General features: G+C 42.3%; 1 protein-coding gene across 1 annotated transcript in view; it reads left to right on the plus strand.

Annotated features, from left to right (window-relative positions):
- Nucleotides 1-18,538, plus strand: part of LOC306982446 (histone deacetylase 7-like) — a gene marked incomplete at its 3' end in the record, with an annotated part of 99,229 nt that overhangs the window by 26,848 nt on the left and 53,843 nt on the right. Inside the window, exons 2-10 of the mRNA XM_079582382.1 lie at nt 4,274-4,449; nt 7,361-7,442; nt 7,533-7,650; nt 7,958-8,028; nt 12,817-12,930; nt 13,510-13,589; nt 15,323-15,385; nt 15,459-15,588; nt 17,548-17,783. Coding sequence (XP_079438508.1) covers nt 4,342-4,449; nt 7,361-7,442; nt 7,533-7,650; nt 7,958-8,028; nt 12,817-12,930; nt 13,510-13,589; nt 15,323-15,385; nt 15,459-15,588; nt 17,548-17,783 — 1,002 coding nt within the window. The 5' untranslated portion in view covers nt 4,274-4,341. The remainder of the gene's footprint in view (nt 1-4,273; nt 4,450-7,360; nt 7,443-7,532; nt 7,651-7,957; nt 8,029-12,816; nt 12,931-13,509; nt 13,590-15,322; nt 15,386-15,458; nt 15,589-17,547; nt 17,784-18,538) is intronic.

The raw sequence follows: 18,538 nt of genomic DNA on the forward strand, positions 1-18,538 counted from the left end.
CTTGAGTCATCCAACGTAATCGGCGAGAAGTTGTGCGGCTCTGTTTACGGTGTGTCGCCACGGTTACGGCCCTCCGAGCGAATCCTGTGAAATGTAGCTATTTCTTTCCCAGGATGCATCTCTTCTTCTCTAGAGTTGCCCCTGACCTCCAGCCGAGAGCGTGACGTCACCAAAGTTTAGAAGGTGAACTATTCCATGTGCACAAAGACCGCTGTAACTTTACCCCAACACACAGGCACGTTTATGTCTCTGTGAAGACTCGCTTTCACACACTGTGTTCCTGGGAAACTGGGTGTTGTTGCCGTGGGCCACAGACCCCGTTGAGTCACATGACCTCAGGCTTGCTTTGATCACGTGACCAGGACAGAGACGCACTGTCATGGTGTGTGTTAAGAAAGGGAAAGAGAGAACAGCTACAACTTCTGTAACTGATCTCTATCTCTCTCTATCTCTATCTCTCTCTCTATCTATATATATATATATTTATATATATATATACACATACTATATAACCTTTCATCCAATAAATACAATAAAATTCAAACATTTATTTCATTACAGAAGAATAATATCCTCCACTACAGTACCTCTGTAAATTCTCCAAAGTAAGAAGTATATGGTTGGCTGCAAAAAAAAGTCTTCTAATGCACACTCCACAACAGTAGGGGGTGCTGTGCTGTCAATGACTTGTGTCAAAGACGATTTGTCCCCATTGTGCCGTACTTCTTTGAATACTGAGGTATTTTCAGTAGAAAATGTAGGTATTGAGGTACCACTTCTTTCCTGTCACAGGAAAGTGTGTATTTTCCTGTGACATTAAAATGTGACAGGATCATGAACCAAAATGAACCAAAATGAACCAAAATGAACCAAAATGTATAATTTCCTGAACTCGAAGACAAAACGTTTCCATTAAACACAATAGACCCATTTCTCTTTAAGGCCGTTCTGTGTGGAGCACCTGAAATCCTCCAGCCGCACTGGCTCCACATCTGGAGATGGGTCCCCGAGTGCCGGCACATGCTGGCTGCTCACTGCTCCTACAGGTCGCCCCAGCAGCAGGGAGGATGGGTCAAATGCAGAGAACGAATTTCCCCGCGGGGATTAATAAAGTGTACCTTAACCGTAATCTGTGTTAGTGAGAACTTCTCCTTTGTTAAGGGAATCCATATTGCACAGGTCCTTTGGCTGCATATGATAAAAGGACACTCTGAAATGATCACTTTTCTTTAACGGGGAGGTCAGAAAACTCTCAGTATCTGGTGTGACCACCATTGGCCTCACACAGTGAGAGTTGAGCAGGCTGTTGATTGTGGCCTGTGGATGTTGGTCCACTCCTCTCTTCAATCCTCCTGTTATGTGACAATGTCATCTCTCTACTTCCGGGTCCAATGGAGCTTCACTGTAAAGTTCTATAGAGCTTTGTACAATTCAAACATCTGATCGCACAGAAATGTTCGCTTTACTCTTGGTTTTGGGTGGCACAGTGGCTGAGTGGTTAGCTCTGTTGCCCTACACCTAGAAGGTCCCAAGTTCGATCCCCGGCCAGGGCCTTTCTGTGTGGAGTGGGTGTGTTTCTCCATGTGATCATCCGGTTTCCCTTACCTCCAAAAACATGCTGGTCAGGTTGGCTCACAGTGCCGGCGAACAGAGTCAGAGCTAACACAGCAACGCGTACTGTGATTATAATCAAGTGCAAAATATTTTTTGGCGTTTGCTATTTTTGCTGTGTTTGTCCATGGCAGTGTTTCCCAACCAGGGGTACAGGGACTTGAGCTCGTGGCGGGGGGTACTTGGAATTTCAATATTACTTTCGTAGAACAGTTAGTTTTCATTGCATTTTTCAGTTAAAGGTTTGACTTTGAGAGCATTTTAGCTTAACATAACCCTCCACCACTGAATAATCTCTGTTGTTGAGTTGCCCACTTTAAGATTTTGGCAGGATCCTGGAGTTAGGGGACACTCGGAGCATACATTAATGCTTCAAGGGGTACGTGGGACAAAAAAGGTTGGGAACCACTGATTTCCTCTCACAGGATTCACAAGCGACAGTGGCTCGGTGGTCACATGTGATGTCACACGTACAACTCAATCTGTCGTGGTCACGTTCTGAATGAAGGGCAGGGGCCAATATAATGCTGCATTCCAAGCAACTGGTATTTATCCCGACTGAAAATGACGACTTACAGCCTCAGAGCAGGCGAATAAACTTGTATTTAAACAAAACGGCTAATGCTACAACAGTTAGCTAACAAGATGCTAACGTTTCTCCACATAGATGTCATTCAAAACATGCAAACTAGGTTATTTGGAAGGCACTGATGCTGTGGTTTTGTTAAAGGCTCATCAATAGCTGCACTTCGCCACTGTGGGGCGCCATTGCTCTCTTTTTTCTTTTGATATAGTGTATCTATGCCAGCACATTCACAAATCTTGGGAAAGGATCAAATGGAAAAGCAAAGCTACTTCAAAATGACATCACCCACGCAAGAGCCGACGATGCGATGGGAACAAGGTAGAATTCCACTGCAAAGCTTCGTCCTTAAAGGTCTGAACATGAACTCAACTCGAACCACACCAGGAACATCTTCATCCCTCGCCCAGGTGCACCCACTGATCCGTCCCCGTGGTCGGTAGTTTTCCACGGCGTCGGCCCCAGAGGGAGCGGTGTCCTCTTGCCATCTCCGTCCTTTGTGTGCCTCCACTGGACATTTTTCAGTGAAAGTTTGCCGCGTTTCGAATTTCCTCCTCGGTGTTTATTTCAGAGCAGGAATCTTTGGTGTTTCGAATTCCCGGCGACGCGTTTGAAGGCGCGATCGGGTTCATGGGAGCTGCAGACTCTCACACGTGGAAAATTTTCATTCACAAAATCTGACCTAGTTTTACTGTAGCCGAGACTCTGGAACAAATACAGCTGGGATGGACTTTATATGCCTACAGAAAACACTACATAAATACTTTCATGTTAGTCAGACAGAAGATAACAACAATATCTCCCATCTCAAAGTGTGGTCCACTGCCGCGCTTTAAGAACCTTGTCAGGCCTGGAAAGAACAAATCCAAGCATTTTGATGATTCTGTTTATTCGTTCTTTTTTCTGAGTTGCTTTAGGAATCCTGCCCCGTGACAAGTAGCTTCCATTTTCCCATCGATTGGCACAGCAAACAACTGAGCCATCTGAAATAAACATGCTTTCCCCATTCTCATTAGATACACATTTACAAAAATAAAGTCAAGTGTCCAAAGCCATAAACCAAATTCCATCTGATATTTGCAAGATAATGCAAGATAAAATATCCTCCTGCCCATAAACAGAGATCTAATTTATTGCAGTGGTGCTACAGGCTTCAAAAGTATCATTACGTTGATCTGCACATAAAATCATCAGAACAAACTAACAACAAATGCACTACTTATCTCCACCAAAAGTAGTAAGTATTGATACCTGGTTGCAGCAAATATGAATTGCATATTGATCCATAATAAATAAATAAATAGGCTTTTAAAGTGTCTTGAGCACTTAAAAATAGTGCTTTGTTTTAACCAGTCCAAACCAGATCTAATCCAGCATAAATCAATCCAAACCAGTCAAATCCAGCATAAACCAGTCCAAACCAGTTCTAATCCAGCATAAACCAGTCCAAACCAGATCTAATCCAGCATAAATCAATCCAAACCAGTCAAATCCAGCATAAACCAGTCCAAACCAGTCAAATCCATCATAAACCAGTCCAAACCAGATCTAATCCAGCATAAATCAATCCAAACCAGTCAAATCCAGCATAAACCAGTCCAAACCAGTCAAATCCAGCATAAACCAGTCCAAACCAGATCTAATCCAGTATAAATCAATCCAAACCAGTCAAATCCAGCATAAACCAGTCCAAGCCAGATCTAAACCCCTTTTTTTGTTTTGTTTTATCCCCCATGTCAAGCGTCTTTGAGTGTCCAAAAAAAGACACTTAATATTTTTATTAAGTAGCCATGTGCTCTGGGTGCGACTCAGGCCTTCAAGAAAATAGGGACTGAAATAGCATGTATCCGTCACTGTCACGTACTTGATGTTTATCCGCCAACTTCTGGTCTCTCTCCCATATTCACAACTCAACGCAACATTGGCCAAGCACGAATTTCCGAAGTGAGGAATTACAAAAAACATACAGAACACACAAAGACACTTGCCTCACAGTTTTGGGCCAAAGTCGCTCAGTCACTTTGTCCGGGTCATTTCTGGTTCCGGTTGATGACGATGCTTTGTCTCCTCTGGTTGCAGTCGATGCAGTCCTAGCTCCACTCTCCCCGGTCGGTCTTGGCGGTTGTTGGCCGGTGGAGCAGCCCCCCATGGACCTGCGCGTGTCCCCCAGAACGGTGCATTCTGATGGGGCCTGTCTGCTGCTGGGACACTTCCCCACGGCGCACGGCTCCCCCCTCAGCCACCCACGTCCACAGGTAAGAATCTACTCCACCAGCTGAACACACTATGGTCCTTGTCCCTCCATTCGAACACTTTAAAGACACACACTGTAGCAATAACACATCAGTTATTTTAGACTTTGTTCATGTTTGTTCGAAATCGGGATAGAGCTGGGATTGAAATGATTCGCTCTGAGAATAAATTTGTGTACTTGGTTTGTGTTATTTATTATTACTGACCTTCATGACGTTTTTTAGCCGGTTCTAGGGTGATCCCTCATGAAATACGAAAATAAAACTGCCAATAGGTCAATGTGCTGCGGACTCTTTTTTCACAAATGTCGTTTAATATTATACTTCAAGAAAATATACTTCAAGAAAAAACTAAATACAAAACAAGGCAGGTATATGCAGCATAATTATTATAGTTATCAGGTTATTATTATTATTACGAGACTAGGGAGCTCATTTCAATGGGGAATTGGCGCACATTTGGCCTACAAAGTCAGTACGCTCATGGAGGTTGTAGAAAAGTATCAGAATGAACAGATTCAGGTTCAATATTGAAAGGATAATTTTCAAGAAGTGAATCTGAACTTTTTGTCGTACGCTTGTTCACTCTTTGCCATTAATGAAGTCAACAATGGAGTCAACGCTACAATAAATAACCCCAACTCCCCTCCCAAAGTTCAGCAGCACCCCTTAAAGTGATAGTCTGAAAGAATGTGTAAAATCGATCACCTGTCTTGCATTTTGATGTAACGTAAGTAATGTATTATTTTTCATAAAGTCCTCCTTCCCAGATCTCAGCAACTAATCAGAGTCTAGTATCCTCTTCCGTCGACCAATGAAGCAAGCTTTTCCTGTAAACCAGCCAGTCAGGTCCAATCAAACTTACCTCTCAAAACACTTCTATGCTTATTGACCAATTGAGCCAGAAGCAAACACTGGTTCACTCTTTTGCAGTATATTTGAAAGCCAACCAACAGTGCTTCTTATTGGCCGGTCAGCAATCACAGCTGATTTACAACAGTTTACAATGACACAGACTTCATAAGATTAGATTCTATGATTATGTTTATCGATTTGAGGGTTCATTCTTTGCCCATGATCGCCAACAGTATTTTTTTTTATCTAGCTTTTAGGATCAACTAATCACAGCTATTGAAATGATGACTCATACCTAGCAACAGGGTCAGCCACACCTCCTCACTAAGATAAGAGTTTGTGTCCATTCCTTGCTCAGTTCTCTAAGAATGACTCTAAGAAGACTACTTGCTAGGATTTTTAGGTTAAGTTAGGAGCTCTCTGAGATACTGTCCCTGGTTTAGATTGATTTATTCTGGATTAGATCTGGTTTGGACTGGTATATGCTGGATTAGATCTGGTTTGGACCGGTGTATGCTGGATTTGACTGGTTTGGATTGATTTTTGCCAGATTAGATCTGGTTTGGACTGGTTTATGCTGGATTAGATCTGTTTTGGACTGGTTTATGCTGGATTTGACTGGTTTGGATTGATTTATGCTGGATTAGATCTGGTTTGGACTGGTTGATGCTGTATTTGACTGGTTTGGATTGATTTATACCGGATTAGATCTGGTTTGGACTGGTTTATGCTGGATTTGACTGGTTTGGACTGGTTTATGCTGGATTAGATCTGGTTTAGACTGGTTTATGCTGGATTTGACTGGTTTGGATTGATTTTTGCCGGACTAGATCTGGTTTGGACTGGTTTATGCTGGATTAGATCTGGTTTGGACTGGTTTATGCTGGATTAGATCTGGTTTGGACTGGTTTATGCTGGATTTGACTGGTTTGGATTGATTTATGCTGGATTAGATCTGGTTTGGATTGATTTTTGCCGGACTAGATCTGGTTTGGACTGGTTTATGCTGGATTAGATCTGGTTTAGACTGGTTTATGCTGGATTTGACTGGTTTGGATTGATTTTTGCCGGACTAGATCTTGTTTGGACTGGTTTATGCTGGATTAGATCTGGTTTGGACTGGTTTATGCTGGATTAGATCTGGTTTGGACTGGTTTATGCTGGATTTGACTGGTTTGGATTGATTTATGCTGGATTAGATCTGGTTTGGATTGATTTTTGCCGGACTAGATCTGGTTTGGACTGGTTTATGCTGGATTAGATCTGGTTTGGACTGGTTTATGCTGGATTTTACTGGTTTGGACTGGTTTATGCTGGATTAGATCTGGTTTGGACTGGTTTATGCTGGATTAGATCTGGTTTGGATTGATTTATGATGGATTAGATCTGGTTTGGACTGGTTTATGCTGGATTAGATCTGGTTTGGATTGATTTTTGCTGGATTAGATCTGGTTTGGACTGGTTTAAAATGGATTAGATCTGGTTTGGACTGGTTTATGCTGGATTTGACTGGTTTGGATTGATTTATGCTGGATTAGATCTGGTTTGGACTGGTTTATGCTGGATTAGATCTGGTTTGGATTGATTTATGATGTATTAGATCTGGTTTGGACTGGTTTATGATGGATTAGATCTGGCTTGGACTGATTTATGCTGGATTTGACTGGTTTGGATTGATTTTTGCCGGATTAGATCTGGTTTGGACTGGTTTATGCTGGATTTGACTGGTTTGGATTGATTTATGCTGGATTAGATCTGGTTTGGACTGGTTTATGCTGGATTTGACTGGTTTGGATTGATTTATGATGGATTAGATCTGGTTTGGACTGGTTTATGCTGGATTTGACTGGTTTTGATTGATTTATGATGGATTAGATCTGGTTTGGACTGGTTTATCCTGGTTTTGACTGTTTTCAATCAGGTAGCTAAGTGGTCTATCAAAACAAAGAAAAAACGTTGATGTTTGTCCCTCAGATAGTTATAAAACAAAAAAGAAGGTGACATTAAAGGATTAAGCCTGCTCGTCATAAAGCTGTACATGACCATGTTTGTATTTCAGTCGAACTCCGAGCCGACAGACATGGAGGAGGACACGGCACACAAGATGCGGACGCTCACGCGCAGGAACGGGAGTGACCAAAGTCAGTCACATAGATGTTCAAGCGGGTTTGTGTTTCAGCTGCAGTCAGGCAGGAGTGTGAGTGTGACGGGTCTGGTGTGCATTTGTCCAGGTGCAGAAGTGAAGAAGATCCTCCGGGACCACATCATGAACCGCCAGCCGCCCCACGAGAGACCGCCCCCTCACAGCGGCGCCGTCAGCGGCTCCATCAGCTCCACAGCGGGGTTCAGGTGAAGCCTCGGAATGCAACAGGAGAGACTTTTATCCTGGTTCTGATGAGCTGCTTTACTCCATAAAACTGACAGAGAAGGATCTTGGATAGGCTCAATCAGGAAATTTGAAAGAGAACTCATTTTCTCCTTCGATGATAAAAAAAGGAACAGTCACCGTTTTTTACTTTTACGTACTTACTTTAATCTTTACTTAAGGAACAAGTACAGAGAAAAATGTATTTACAACATTCCCAAGCCGAAAAGCATGTATTCTAACTTGTTACTGTTGTATATTCATGTTTGAAATCTATTTGTGTGTCTCCAGACGGCCAGTGCCTGAAGTGCTGTCTCCTCCTCTGCTGACCCCTGACCAGAAGCAGGTCCTGTGCAGAACAGGTGAGGGAAATGATCAAGCCCTTAGTTTTACCTGTTTCCAGTTCCAAGTTGATGTTTGTATGTATATGACCAAGAGGCTGTATGAGGGGTCAGCATGGCGCCTTTAGTTTCCATCACGGTGGTCTCTGGGACGCTCCAGGATCAATTGTTTGGAAGGTTTTCACTGCTCACAGAGTCTCTCACCAGAAAACCTATAAGACAGTTGATCCTGGAGCCTTGTAGAAACGACTGTGATGGAAAGTAAAGGCACCATGCTGACCACTCATGCAGCAGCTGGGTTACTACAAAGTCAAATACACACAAATCAACTATTTTTCCACCTAAAAAGTTGCATAGTGTACCTTTAAAGTGAAGGCAATCTTACTTCTGAAATGATTTGAACGTTGCTGACTGCTACATTTCACAAACCGAAAACCACGCAAACAGCACATTAATTTCAGTGAATTCTAAACCTCTTAAATCCCACTCAAGCCAAGCACAGTTTCTCCAGTTTGGCTTCACCCAGATCTAAACGTTTCCTGTGTTGAAAGGGCAACAAAAGGTTGAGAGAAACGTGACAACAAGAAAAGAAGAAGTCCTTTATTTGTATATTGAAAACAAAAGTCGACAAAGTGGCGACAATGCGGCAACAACACAAGGGAAATGATCCATTTAGATGAGGAGGGCGGCTCTGAATGTGGCCACACTCCCCAGGAGGAGTCGCTGTGCGGGCAGCGTTTCAGTTTGATTGAACACACGCGAGTTTAAAAAGTAATATAATACAATTTATGAACCTTTTACGTTTTGAACACACTTTTATAAATGTAAATGTACCTGTAAGCCACCGTTCTCTTAGAATACCGTGCATGAAGGGAGAAGTCAATTGCGCTTGTAACAGCATGGACGGCTTATAGACCATAAATTATGTTGGTGCGTCTTATATTCAGGTGTGCTCAATAGTCCGGAAATTACAGTAGGTAGATGTATGTATTTATATTGACAGAAACTCCAGCTGCAGTCCACAAGGAGGAATCAACATGTAGCACCTTAGAAAGCAAGGACACGACTAATAGTCGCACGCACGGACATTTGAGGAGCCGTCTGCACGCGGGAGCAAGAGTCCAGCACAGCTACAGGGCACTGATCCACGAGAGACACCACACCTCCACCTGATGGAAGTGAAGTGAATGATGAATTGGAAAGTGTGGAAGAGCTGGCCAAAGTGGTTAAGTAGGAGGCAGAATCAAACACTTCCGTAGTAGCCCAATTTATTGCACCGTGGGGAAAAATCAAACTGTACATATTTACAAAAAAGAACTGTCAAAAAAACTCAACAAAATCATAATGGCTGCCCAATGAGGCCACACCTCCTCTTTGTGACCAGGTGGTATTACCCAGTTGATGTGTTCTTTACAAACTAAACATTTTACACCCAACAAAAAAGATTTTAAACTAAATAGAGTGTGTGATACTTAAATGAAAAGGTCAACCAAACAACTAAACAAAACAAACCCAGGATAGTTTAGTTTACCGTTTAGTTGGATATTGCAAAAAAAAGGACAAATGTGAAACAATGAATACCTGAACATAACTAACGTGACAAAATAAACTAAGGGAACAAAGCAACCTCCTACTTTGTCACAGAAAGTAATAAAGTCTGATGATAGTCTCAAACCACTAAAGCTCAACCATCTTGCACAGGCCTGTTCCTTTTTGCGATGGATCATTTTTTTAATCTCATGTGTTGACAAAAATATATGTGCATATTTTAGTCCAAGTATTAGTCAGCAGAAACTATTTTTAATTAAGTGTGATGTTCCCGTACCACCCCGGGGCCGGTCGGCGACAGGTGTGTCTCTCCACTTCAGTTAGTTTAAGCCGCAGAGACACACCTGTCAATGTTTACTCAGGGGTGTGTGTCACTCAACAAGAATTTCAGTCTGACAAAGAATGAGACGACTGTGAGGACTTATCGAAGCTCAACTAAATAAACACGAGCTTTGTGTTGTTATTAAAAGCTTTGTCGTGCCTTATGTAACAGTTTCCTAAGCCCTGCCCTTAAAAACCTTTTTGACTTCTGTACTGTCAGTGTCTGTGATTTCCCATGTATCTGAAGAAGCAACAGCATTAGAGAGAAGGGTCAAGTACTGAGCTGGACTAAAGTCATACTAACAATTCAGAACATGTTTGTAGAGCAACTACAGGGCTTCTAAAAGTTGGGCCTTTCTCTGTGGAGTTTGTGTGTTCTCCCCACGACTAAAAACATCCACAATAGCAAGTAAGAAAAGTAATGTGCCTTATTTTCCAAGCTATTCCCAGTCGGCCGTCTCCTCAGCGTCTCTGTCCATGGTCAGTCTTCCTGTCTTCCGGTTCTCCTGTCCTCCACTTGCTGTTTCCTCTTTCCTGTTTCCCCCTCCCCTTCCCTCAGTTGTGCTTTTTTTGTTCTCCATCCAATGAGAAGTGGCCAGTGGACTGGTCAGGGGTTTACTTGAGGGTGTGTCTTGCAAGCCTCTCTGAGCGTCATTGGTTAGAAGTAGCCTACACTAGAATTCCCTGCTTACGAGGTTCATGCACCAACAAAAAAACAGAAAGCAACACTACAAAACAACTCCACAGGAACAGTATCACCCAAGAGGACTGCTCTATACAGAGACACCTTCTGCATTCTGTTCCAACACAACCTTTTTCAATGGGATTAATAAAGCATCCATCCATCTATTCATCCATCTATTCAACCATCTATCTATCCATCTATTCAACCATCTATTCAACCATCCATCCATCCATCTATTCAACCATCCATCCAACCAACCAACCAACCAACCAACCAACCAACCAACCAACCAACCAACCAACCAACCAACCAACCAACCAACCATCCATCCATCCATCCATCCATCCATCCGAACATCCATCCGAACATCCATCCATCCGAACATCCATCCATCCATCCATCCGAACATCCATCCGAACATCCATCCGAACATCCATCCATCCATCCGAACATCCATCCATCCATCCGAACATCCATCCATCCATCCATCCGAACATCCATCCGAACATCCATCCATCCATCCATCCATCCATCCATCCGAACATCCATTCGAACATCCATCCGAACATCCATCCATCCAACCGAACATCCATCCGAACATCCGAACATCCATCCGAACATCCGAACATCCATCCATCCGAACATCCATCCATCCATCCATTCGAACATCCATCCGAACATCCATCCATCCAACCGAACATCCATCCGAACATCCGAACATCCATCCGAACATCCATCCATCCATCCATCCGAACATCCATCCATCCGAACATCCGAAACTTCCATCCATCCGAACATCCATCCGATCATCCATCCATCCGAACATCCATCTATTCAACCATCCAACCAACCAACCAACCAACCAACCAACCAACCAACCAACCAACCAACCAACCAACCAACCAACCAACCAACCAACCAACCAACCAACCAACCAACCAACCAACCAACCAACCAACCATCCATCCATCCATCCATCCATCCATCCATCCATCCATCCATCCATCCGAACATCCATCCGAACATCCGAACATCCATCCATCCGAACATCCATCCATCCATCCATCCGAACATCCATCCATCCGAACATCCATCCGAACATCCATCCATCCATCCGAACATCCATCCATCCATCCGAACATCCATCCATCCATCCATCCGAACATCCATCCATCCATCCATCCATCCATCCATCCGAACATCCATTCGAACATCCATCCGAACATCCATCCATCCAACCGAACATCCATCCGAACATCCGAACATCCATCCGAACATCCGAACATCCATCCATCCGAACATCCATCCATCCATCCATTCGAACATCCATCCGAACATCCATCCATCCAACCGAACATCCATCCGAACATCCGAACATCCATCCGAACATCCATCCATCCATCCATCCGAACATCCATCCATCCGAACATCCGAAACTTCCATCCATCCGAACATCCATCCGATCATCCATCCATCCGAACATCCATCCATCCGAACATCCATCCAGCCATCCGAACTATATTCCCATCCTTCAGTGTCGCTGGGGCAGCTTTGTGTTTTGGGTTAACGGGGGAAACCAGAGCACTCGAGGAAAGCCAGTCTGACACGAGAAGAACATCAGAAAGTCCACATGTTTCGGGAATCAAAACCTTCTTACTATGAGGCAGAAGTCCTAACCACCAGGCCACCTGGGGCCAAGACCCCTAAAAAAGAGAGTCTGAAATCTCAATGTGTCTTTCCCGTTTAAAAATGATCAAATCAAGATATGAAAGTGAGACCAGGCATTGAGAAATAACCCAAACCAAAGGTCACCAACGTGGGGCTTCTTTGGGTGTCCTTAAGACTGTTACTAAAAATTAAACGCATCATTTTCTTGCAGCTTGTGTTGTAGCTCAGTTTGTTTAAAAGTATGAATTTGTGACGTTACGGTGTTCACAACCTATAATTAACAACCAGTCGCAGAACAACTTCTGAAAGCTTCTAAAGTGAAATGGTTAAAAAGTCTGGTGACCTAAATAACACGCGGCTTTTATTATTTGCTGATTGTGATCGTTCAAGTTGTGGTTCTCAATCAAATGACCCACAGGCCAATGTAAAGAGGAAGAAATCGGATTCTGTGATTGAACTTTCAGCAATTACTGGAATTGACTCTGATTCTGTGAAACATTTCAGAGAACGTTTGTCTTTTTAGAGTAAGATCAAAGTTTTTCCTCGATTCCATTGATGATGTGCGACTGTTTACTGTATGTGCCCAGAGTCCGATCCGACTCACAAGTGGAAGCTGAAGAAGCTGTTCGGAGCTCGGCCCAACCCTCTGCAGAGGAAGATCAGCGCGCCCCCTGCAGTGAAACACAGGAGCGACACACTAGGTACGGTACAGGTGGATTTGCAGCCCACTTTCAGACAGATTTAGACAGATTTCATGGTCATCATTGTGAACAAGGCTTTTCCTTTCTCTTCATCCTCTGATCATCGCTTCCAGGTTGTTAGTACTAACAGTGCCGTCTGCATGCTTTCTGCGAAAAAAAACCCACTGTCCTGAGAAACGATAGAGGCCCAGTGACATCGCAGTTAGTTGTGCGCTCAGACAGGGAGGAAGCAGCGGGCGAGTCATGTGACTTTCAGACGGCAAACCACTTTATAACCACAATATTTTCATCTCATCAACGAAAACTCGTAAACGCCTGGTCATGGTTTCAGTCACCAAAGAGCCGTTTTTAGTGTGTGACTACTCTAAAACTACTATAACATAATAGTAATACTAACTAACATAACTGTAATACTGTAATACTTCTGTTTTATTCACTTTTTCCCTGTACTGTACTGCACGGTATTGCAAGTCGCCCCTGTTCGTACAGCACTTATATAATAAAGAAGGTTTCTCACTCAGTAATAGCTGCTGTTCGATCATTCCATCTATATTTTGACCTGTGTGTGTCTACTTCCAGACTCCCTCTACATCAGCAGGAATCCCGACTCTCCCGGTGAGGGCCTGCTGATCGACAGCGCCCTCTCCCTGACACATCAGGTACTGCAACAGTCAACATCTTGGCAATAACAACATAGCTGTTGAAACTCCAGTGATTATTGCTAGTTTTGTACACGAGGGATAATGACGTGCAGTTCGTTGTTCGTTTACTTCTCAATAAATCCCACCCACTCAAAACCTTGCTGACATCATTTTAAGACATCCACAGTAATGCAGTCACTGAATGTTCATTTCATCCGTGCCAAATACGACAGCCTCGGCATAAAAGAATCAGCGTAGACATAGCGTTCACAGTCATGCACAAGTATTTATGATCATAATCAGCACTTGCTGGAAAAGCTCTACGCCTGATTTACAAACAATGAAAGAGGAAGCCACTAAATTAAAATGTTAGTCGTGCGCTAAACTCATTCCTAACTTTCCAAACATGCAGTGGTATGCAAAGGTTTGGGCACCACTTTAAATTTTCATGACTGTCATTTATAAATCATTGGTTGTAGAAATTTCAGTTAAGTATATTTCAGTTAGTAATATCTGAGAAGTGAAATAAAGTTTATATGATTTATGGAAAGTGTGCAAGAATTATTTAAACAAAACTATTTTCCAGCCTTGGACTGAACAATATTTCGAAGATTTTTTCAGAGGGATTTTTTATTATCTAATCCCTTAAGCCCCATTTATTGAGTTTTAATGTCAAAAAATAAGGCGAAAATGTAATTTTTCCACATTTTTACACTAAAAAACAGCTTATTTTAAACTAAACAAGAAATCCAAAATCCCCTCTGAGAAAGTCTTGGCAACTCATTTATCAATAAAATGAAATAATACATTTGAATGTAGCTCTATCCATTATTCAGATTCCGTCGCCGAAAAGATGGGAAATTTGGGGCATTTTTAGGCATAAAACACCTTGTATGAAAAGATAAAATGACAGAAAACTTGCAATGTATTTTTTTCTCACATTTATGACAGTGATCTACAGCCAAAGTTTCAAACTGATATCTGTAATAAATTTTTTCCCCTATTCACCTGCAGTGTCTCGCCTTAAGGAGGCCAATTCTAAGTGTTTCTCCTCTTTGCATCTTCTCTGAAGAGTGTCAACATGGGAGCAAAACAAAACAACTCTCAGATGAGCAGAAAAATACAGTGCATTGCCTCGATTGAGGAGAGGTCTCTGTTTCACACCTGCCCCCTGCTGGCCAGCCCTCACACCTGCGCAAGCAAACTGAGCAGCGCGGCCTGATGACATCATCACACAGCGCTGTTTGTTTTTATGTCAGGCAAAAGCACGAGCCATGGCACGTGAACAGCGAAGGGAAAATAATCCCAGCGCTCTGAAATAATGCAAGTTTTCTTTGCTTTGTGAGATCGCTTCGGATGGACAAGCGGGAGGGCATCCTTAATCATATTTTTTTCTATACTAAGTTAAATGGAAGAACATCCTCATCATCAACCAAACATTTACTAAAGCTACTACTATTTATTTAATGCATTGTGCTGAAGTGCTGTGTTGTCTGTCTCGTCAAGACTATTGTCTACTGTATTTTGTGTTAGTTTTGTCAAATATATTGTAATTGTTGAAATTGTTACGTATTGTTTGTTTGTCTTTGTTTGTCTTTTTGAATAATAACAAACAAAAAAATTAAATATTTTTCAATTATGCTTTTTTAGTATTATTTTAGCGTAATAATCGAAATCGTAATCAAATTTCGCTTAATTGCACAGCCCTACATGAGAGATTTGTTGACTCAATCTGTTGTCTCTTGTCTCAGAGGTTGTTTCTGACCCCAAACCACACGTCCAAACCCACCATCACCGCGGGGCTCCCTGCTCAGGTCAGTACAGCTGTACCGTTGTTACAGGGCCTGAAGCTGAAAAACGTTGTAACTGTTTGATGTCTTCTCCAAGGCCGGTCCCCTCTCGCTGCCTCCACTCTCCCCGCTCTACGTTCCTCTTGATGGGGCTCTGGGCCAGCGCCTGCAGCCCGTCCTGGTCCTGGATCAGAACACCGGACTTTTGCATCGCCATTTTGTGGCCCGTGAGTACTGATAGCACTATGGTGCCCTCGTGTGAATTGGTATTTGTGTTTCCTTGTAGCAGTAGTAGTTTTCACCAAGACGCAATAGGAGAAAATGGGTTAAGTCATTTAAGGCGAGACACGGCAGGTGAAAGTATTGATTTTTCACGCAGTGGTCGAAGTGGAGATTTGTATCTATTTTCCTCCCTTTACATCTTAGTTTTCATGTCAGATATGAAAATGACAAAACTCACCCGCATGATGTTTATTTATGATGTTTTGTCTGCGAGGTGGGGGCAACCCGGAAGTAGCTGCTGCGCCGCGTAGAAACGCCATCTTTCACGCGGGTTTTCATTCATAAATATTGACAGATTTTACATCCACGTGTCCTGCTATGGGGCCCCGTGATGACGCTTTCACCCAAATATGGTGTTTTTCCTCCTACGAGACGCTGGTGCGGAAAAGTCGGAGAACGGGCCGAGCATGAGCACTCGCTACAAACCTTCAGGGCTGGTTTTCTCTGAATGAGAGAAGCCGCACTCGGGCAGAGCCTGAGCCCTTATAGAAGCTCCCACAGACTCCAAACTTTACAGTCTGAGACCTAACAAGATTTTGAAGGTTTTGTCAGAGGGATTTTTTAATATCTAATATCCTAGCCTGATTTATTCAGCTTTGAAACCAAAAAAACAGGCGGAATTTGAGTTTTTACAGATTTTTTCACTGATGATTAGTTTATTGAAAAACGAAACAAAATATCCATAATCCCCTCTGAAAAAATCTGAGTTACTAATATGTCAATAAAATAAAACCATAATGGTAAATGGTAAATGGTCTCAACTTATATAGCGCTTTTCCACCTACATTAGGCACTCAAAGCGCTTTACAGCAAGGATCCACTCACCCATTCATACACCAATGTACGCAGACACTGGGGGCAATGTGGATGAAGTGTCTTGCCCAAGGACACAACGACAGTGTACACTTCCAGGAGGTGGGATAAATAAATTTAATTTAATTTAAATTTAATCTGGCTCAATTCATTATTTTGATTTCGTTGCCCAAAATATAGGCAATTTTGGATGCAATACATTTTTTTCTCATATTTATATCTGTGATGTTCAGCAAAAGTTTCAAATTGAAATCTCTACATTTATTTTTTCCCTATTCACCTGCAGTGTCTCGCCTTAGGTCAAAAATTGCAACAAAAACGTGATGAATTAGCCACAGTTAAGAGTGACAAGAACACAAGAGAAAAGTGACACAAAAGCACCAAAGAAGTAAGAAAAGAGCGACAAAAACGTGCCGGAGAAGCTGCGACAAAAAACTGACAAAGCATGTAAAATATAAACCACACACGATAAAAACGCTTTAAATGTTTGACAAAACCGGCGACAATGCAACAGAAAAGTTAGGATCCATTATGTCGGCCTGAGACATTAGACAGTCGAGAAGTTTTTAGATTTGGGTAAAGCTGAACAGAGGAAAAATGTACTTGTCTTCATCTCGTATCTGAACTCGGAGCGCTCTGATCATCTCCGAGTTTAGATGCCGTGATTCCCAGTTTGAGCAGTGTTCCCGTCTGAAATGGACCAGATTAACGCAGTATTAGGTTATGTTTACATTTTCAGCAGACCTGTGCCCATCACAGATCTGAGACCTGTCTGTTTTCTTTGCCGAAATGCCCGGAGCTTTGTTTTTTAGTCGCGTTCTGCATCTGAATGGACCTGTTTGAACATCAGGGGAGGGAGTGCGGGTGCTCTTTCCACCCAAAAAATTAGAAACAAAACAATGCACCAGGACTTTCAATACCCGTAAAATACGTACAAGAGAGATTTGTTTATTCAGTGTAAACAGGATTACAACAATTAAACCTCTCAATACTAAATCTGTCTTTAATTTAGTTGTTGAGTGCTGGAGAAAACCTCCTCTACGATAAGTAACATCTAAAACATTATCCGTGGTGTGTTGTTTGCTCTGCAGTACCAGACCTGAGCGCCGTGCCTTCTCCTCTGCACCGGCCCCCGTCCCTCAGAGGCAGAGACGCTCCAGTCCACGGGCCACTGACGAGGTCCCGGTCTGTGCCCACACCCTATAACCCCTCCCCCCTGGTCCTCCCCCACTCCCCCCTGAACCTGCCGTCTGGACCCACCCCGCCTACAAACCTCTGGACCAGGACCGGACTGGAGCGGTACAAGTCCAGCACCCCTCTCAGCAAGGCAAGTCCTGCTACTGCTACTGCTACTACTATTACTACTACTACTACGACGACTAGTTTACTTTACTTTACTTTACTTTATATCAGTGTTTTGACAACATATTTTAGTTTAGTTTTAGTCTTTTGACAAAAATGTAGTTCGATTTTAGTCAAAAAAAATATCTTCAATTTTAGTCTAGTTTTAGTCGATTAAAATTGCAAGTAAATTTAGTCGACTAAATTTAAGACTGATTTAGTCGACTTTGCATTGATAATATTCATTATAATCATATTTAATAAAGCTCTTCTGCTTCATGGAGCTGCTCCACATGAACAAAGCTCAGAGCTGATCCTTTGGCAGAGAATTTACATGATCTGAGGCTCTTTCAGACGGTCAACAGAAGTTTGGATGATTTTAGTCTCTCCTTTTCATTTTTATTTAGTCTTATTTTAGTCGACTAAAATATCTGGACATTTTAGTCATAGTTTTAGTCTCATGAGAAACTTTTAATTTAGTTTTAGTCCAATTTTAGTCGTCAGAAATAACACTTTGACTAAAATTAAGACTTTAGTTGACGAAATTAACACTGCTTTATATCGCTCAATACAAAGTGAAGTAACTATGTCAAAATGATTATTCTGTAGAACAGGACTGAAAAGGCATAGATACAGACGGCATCTCTGGAATCGCCCATATATGGTCATTTTTAAAAACAGTTAAGGGGGAAAACAATTTTGAAAAAATGTAAATTTTCTCGGATTATTAAAAAACTACTG

The sequence above is a fragment of the Gobius niger genome (assembly GCF_951799975.1).
Source record: "Gobius niger genome assembly, chromosome: 24".
NCBI lineage: Eukaryota > Metazoa > Chordata > Actinopteri > Gobiiformes > Gobiidae > Gobius > Gobius niger.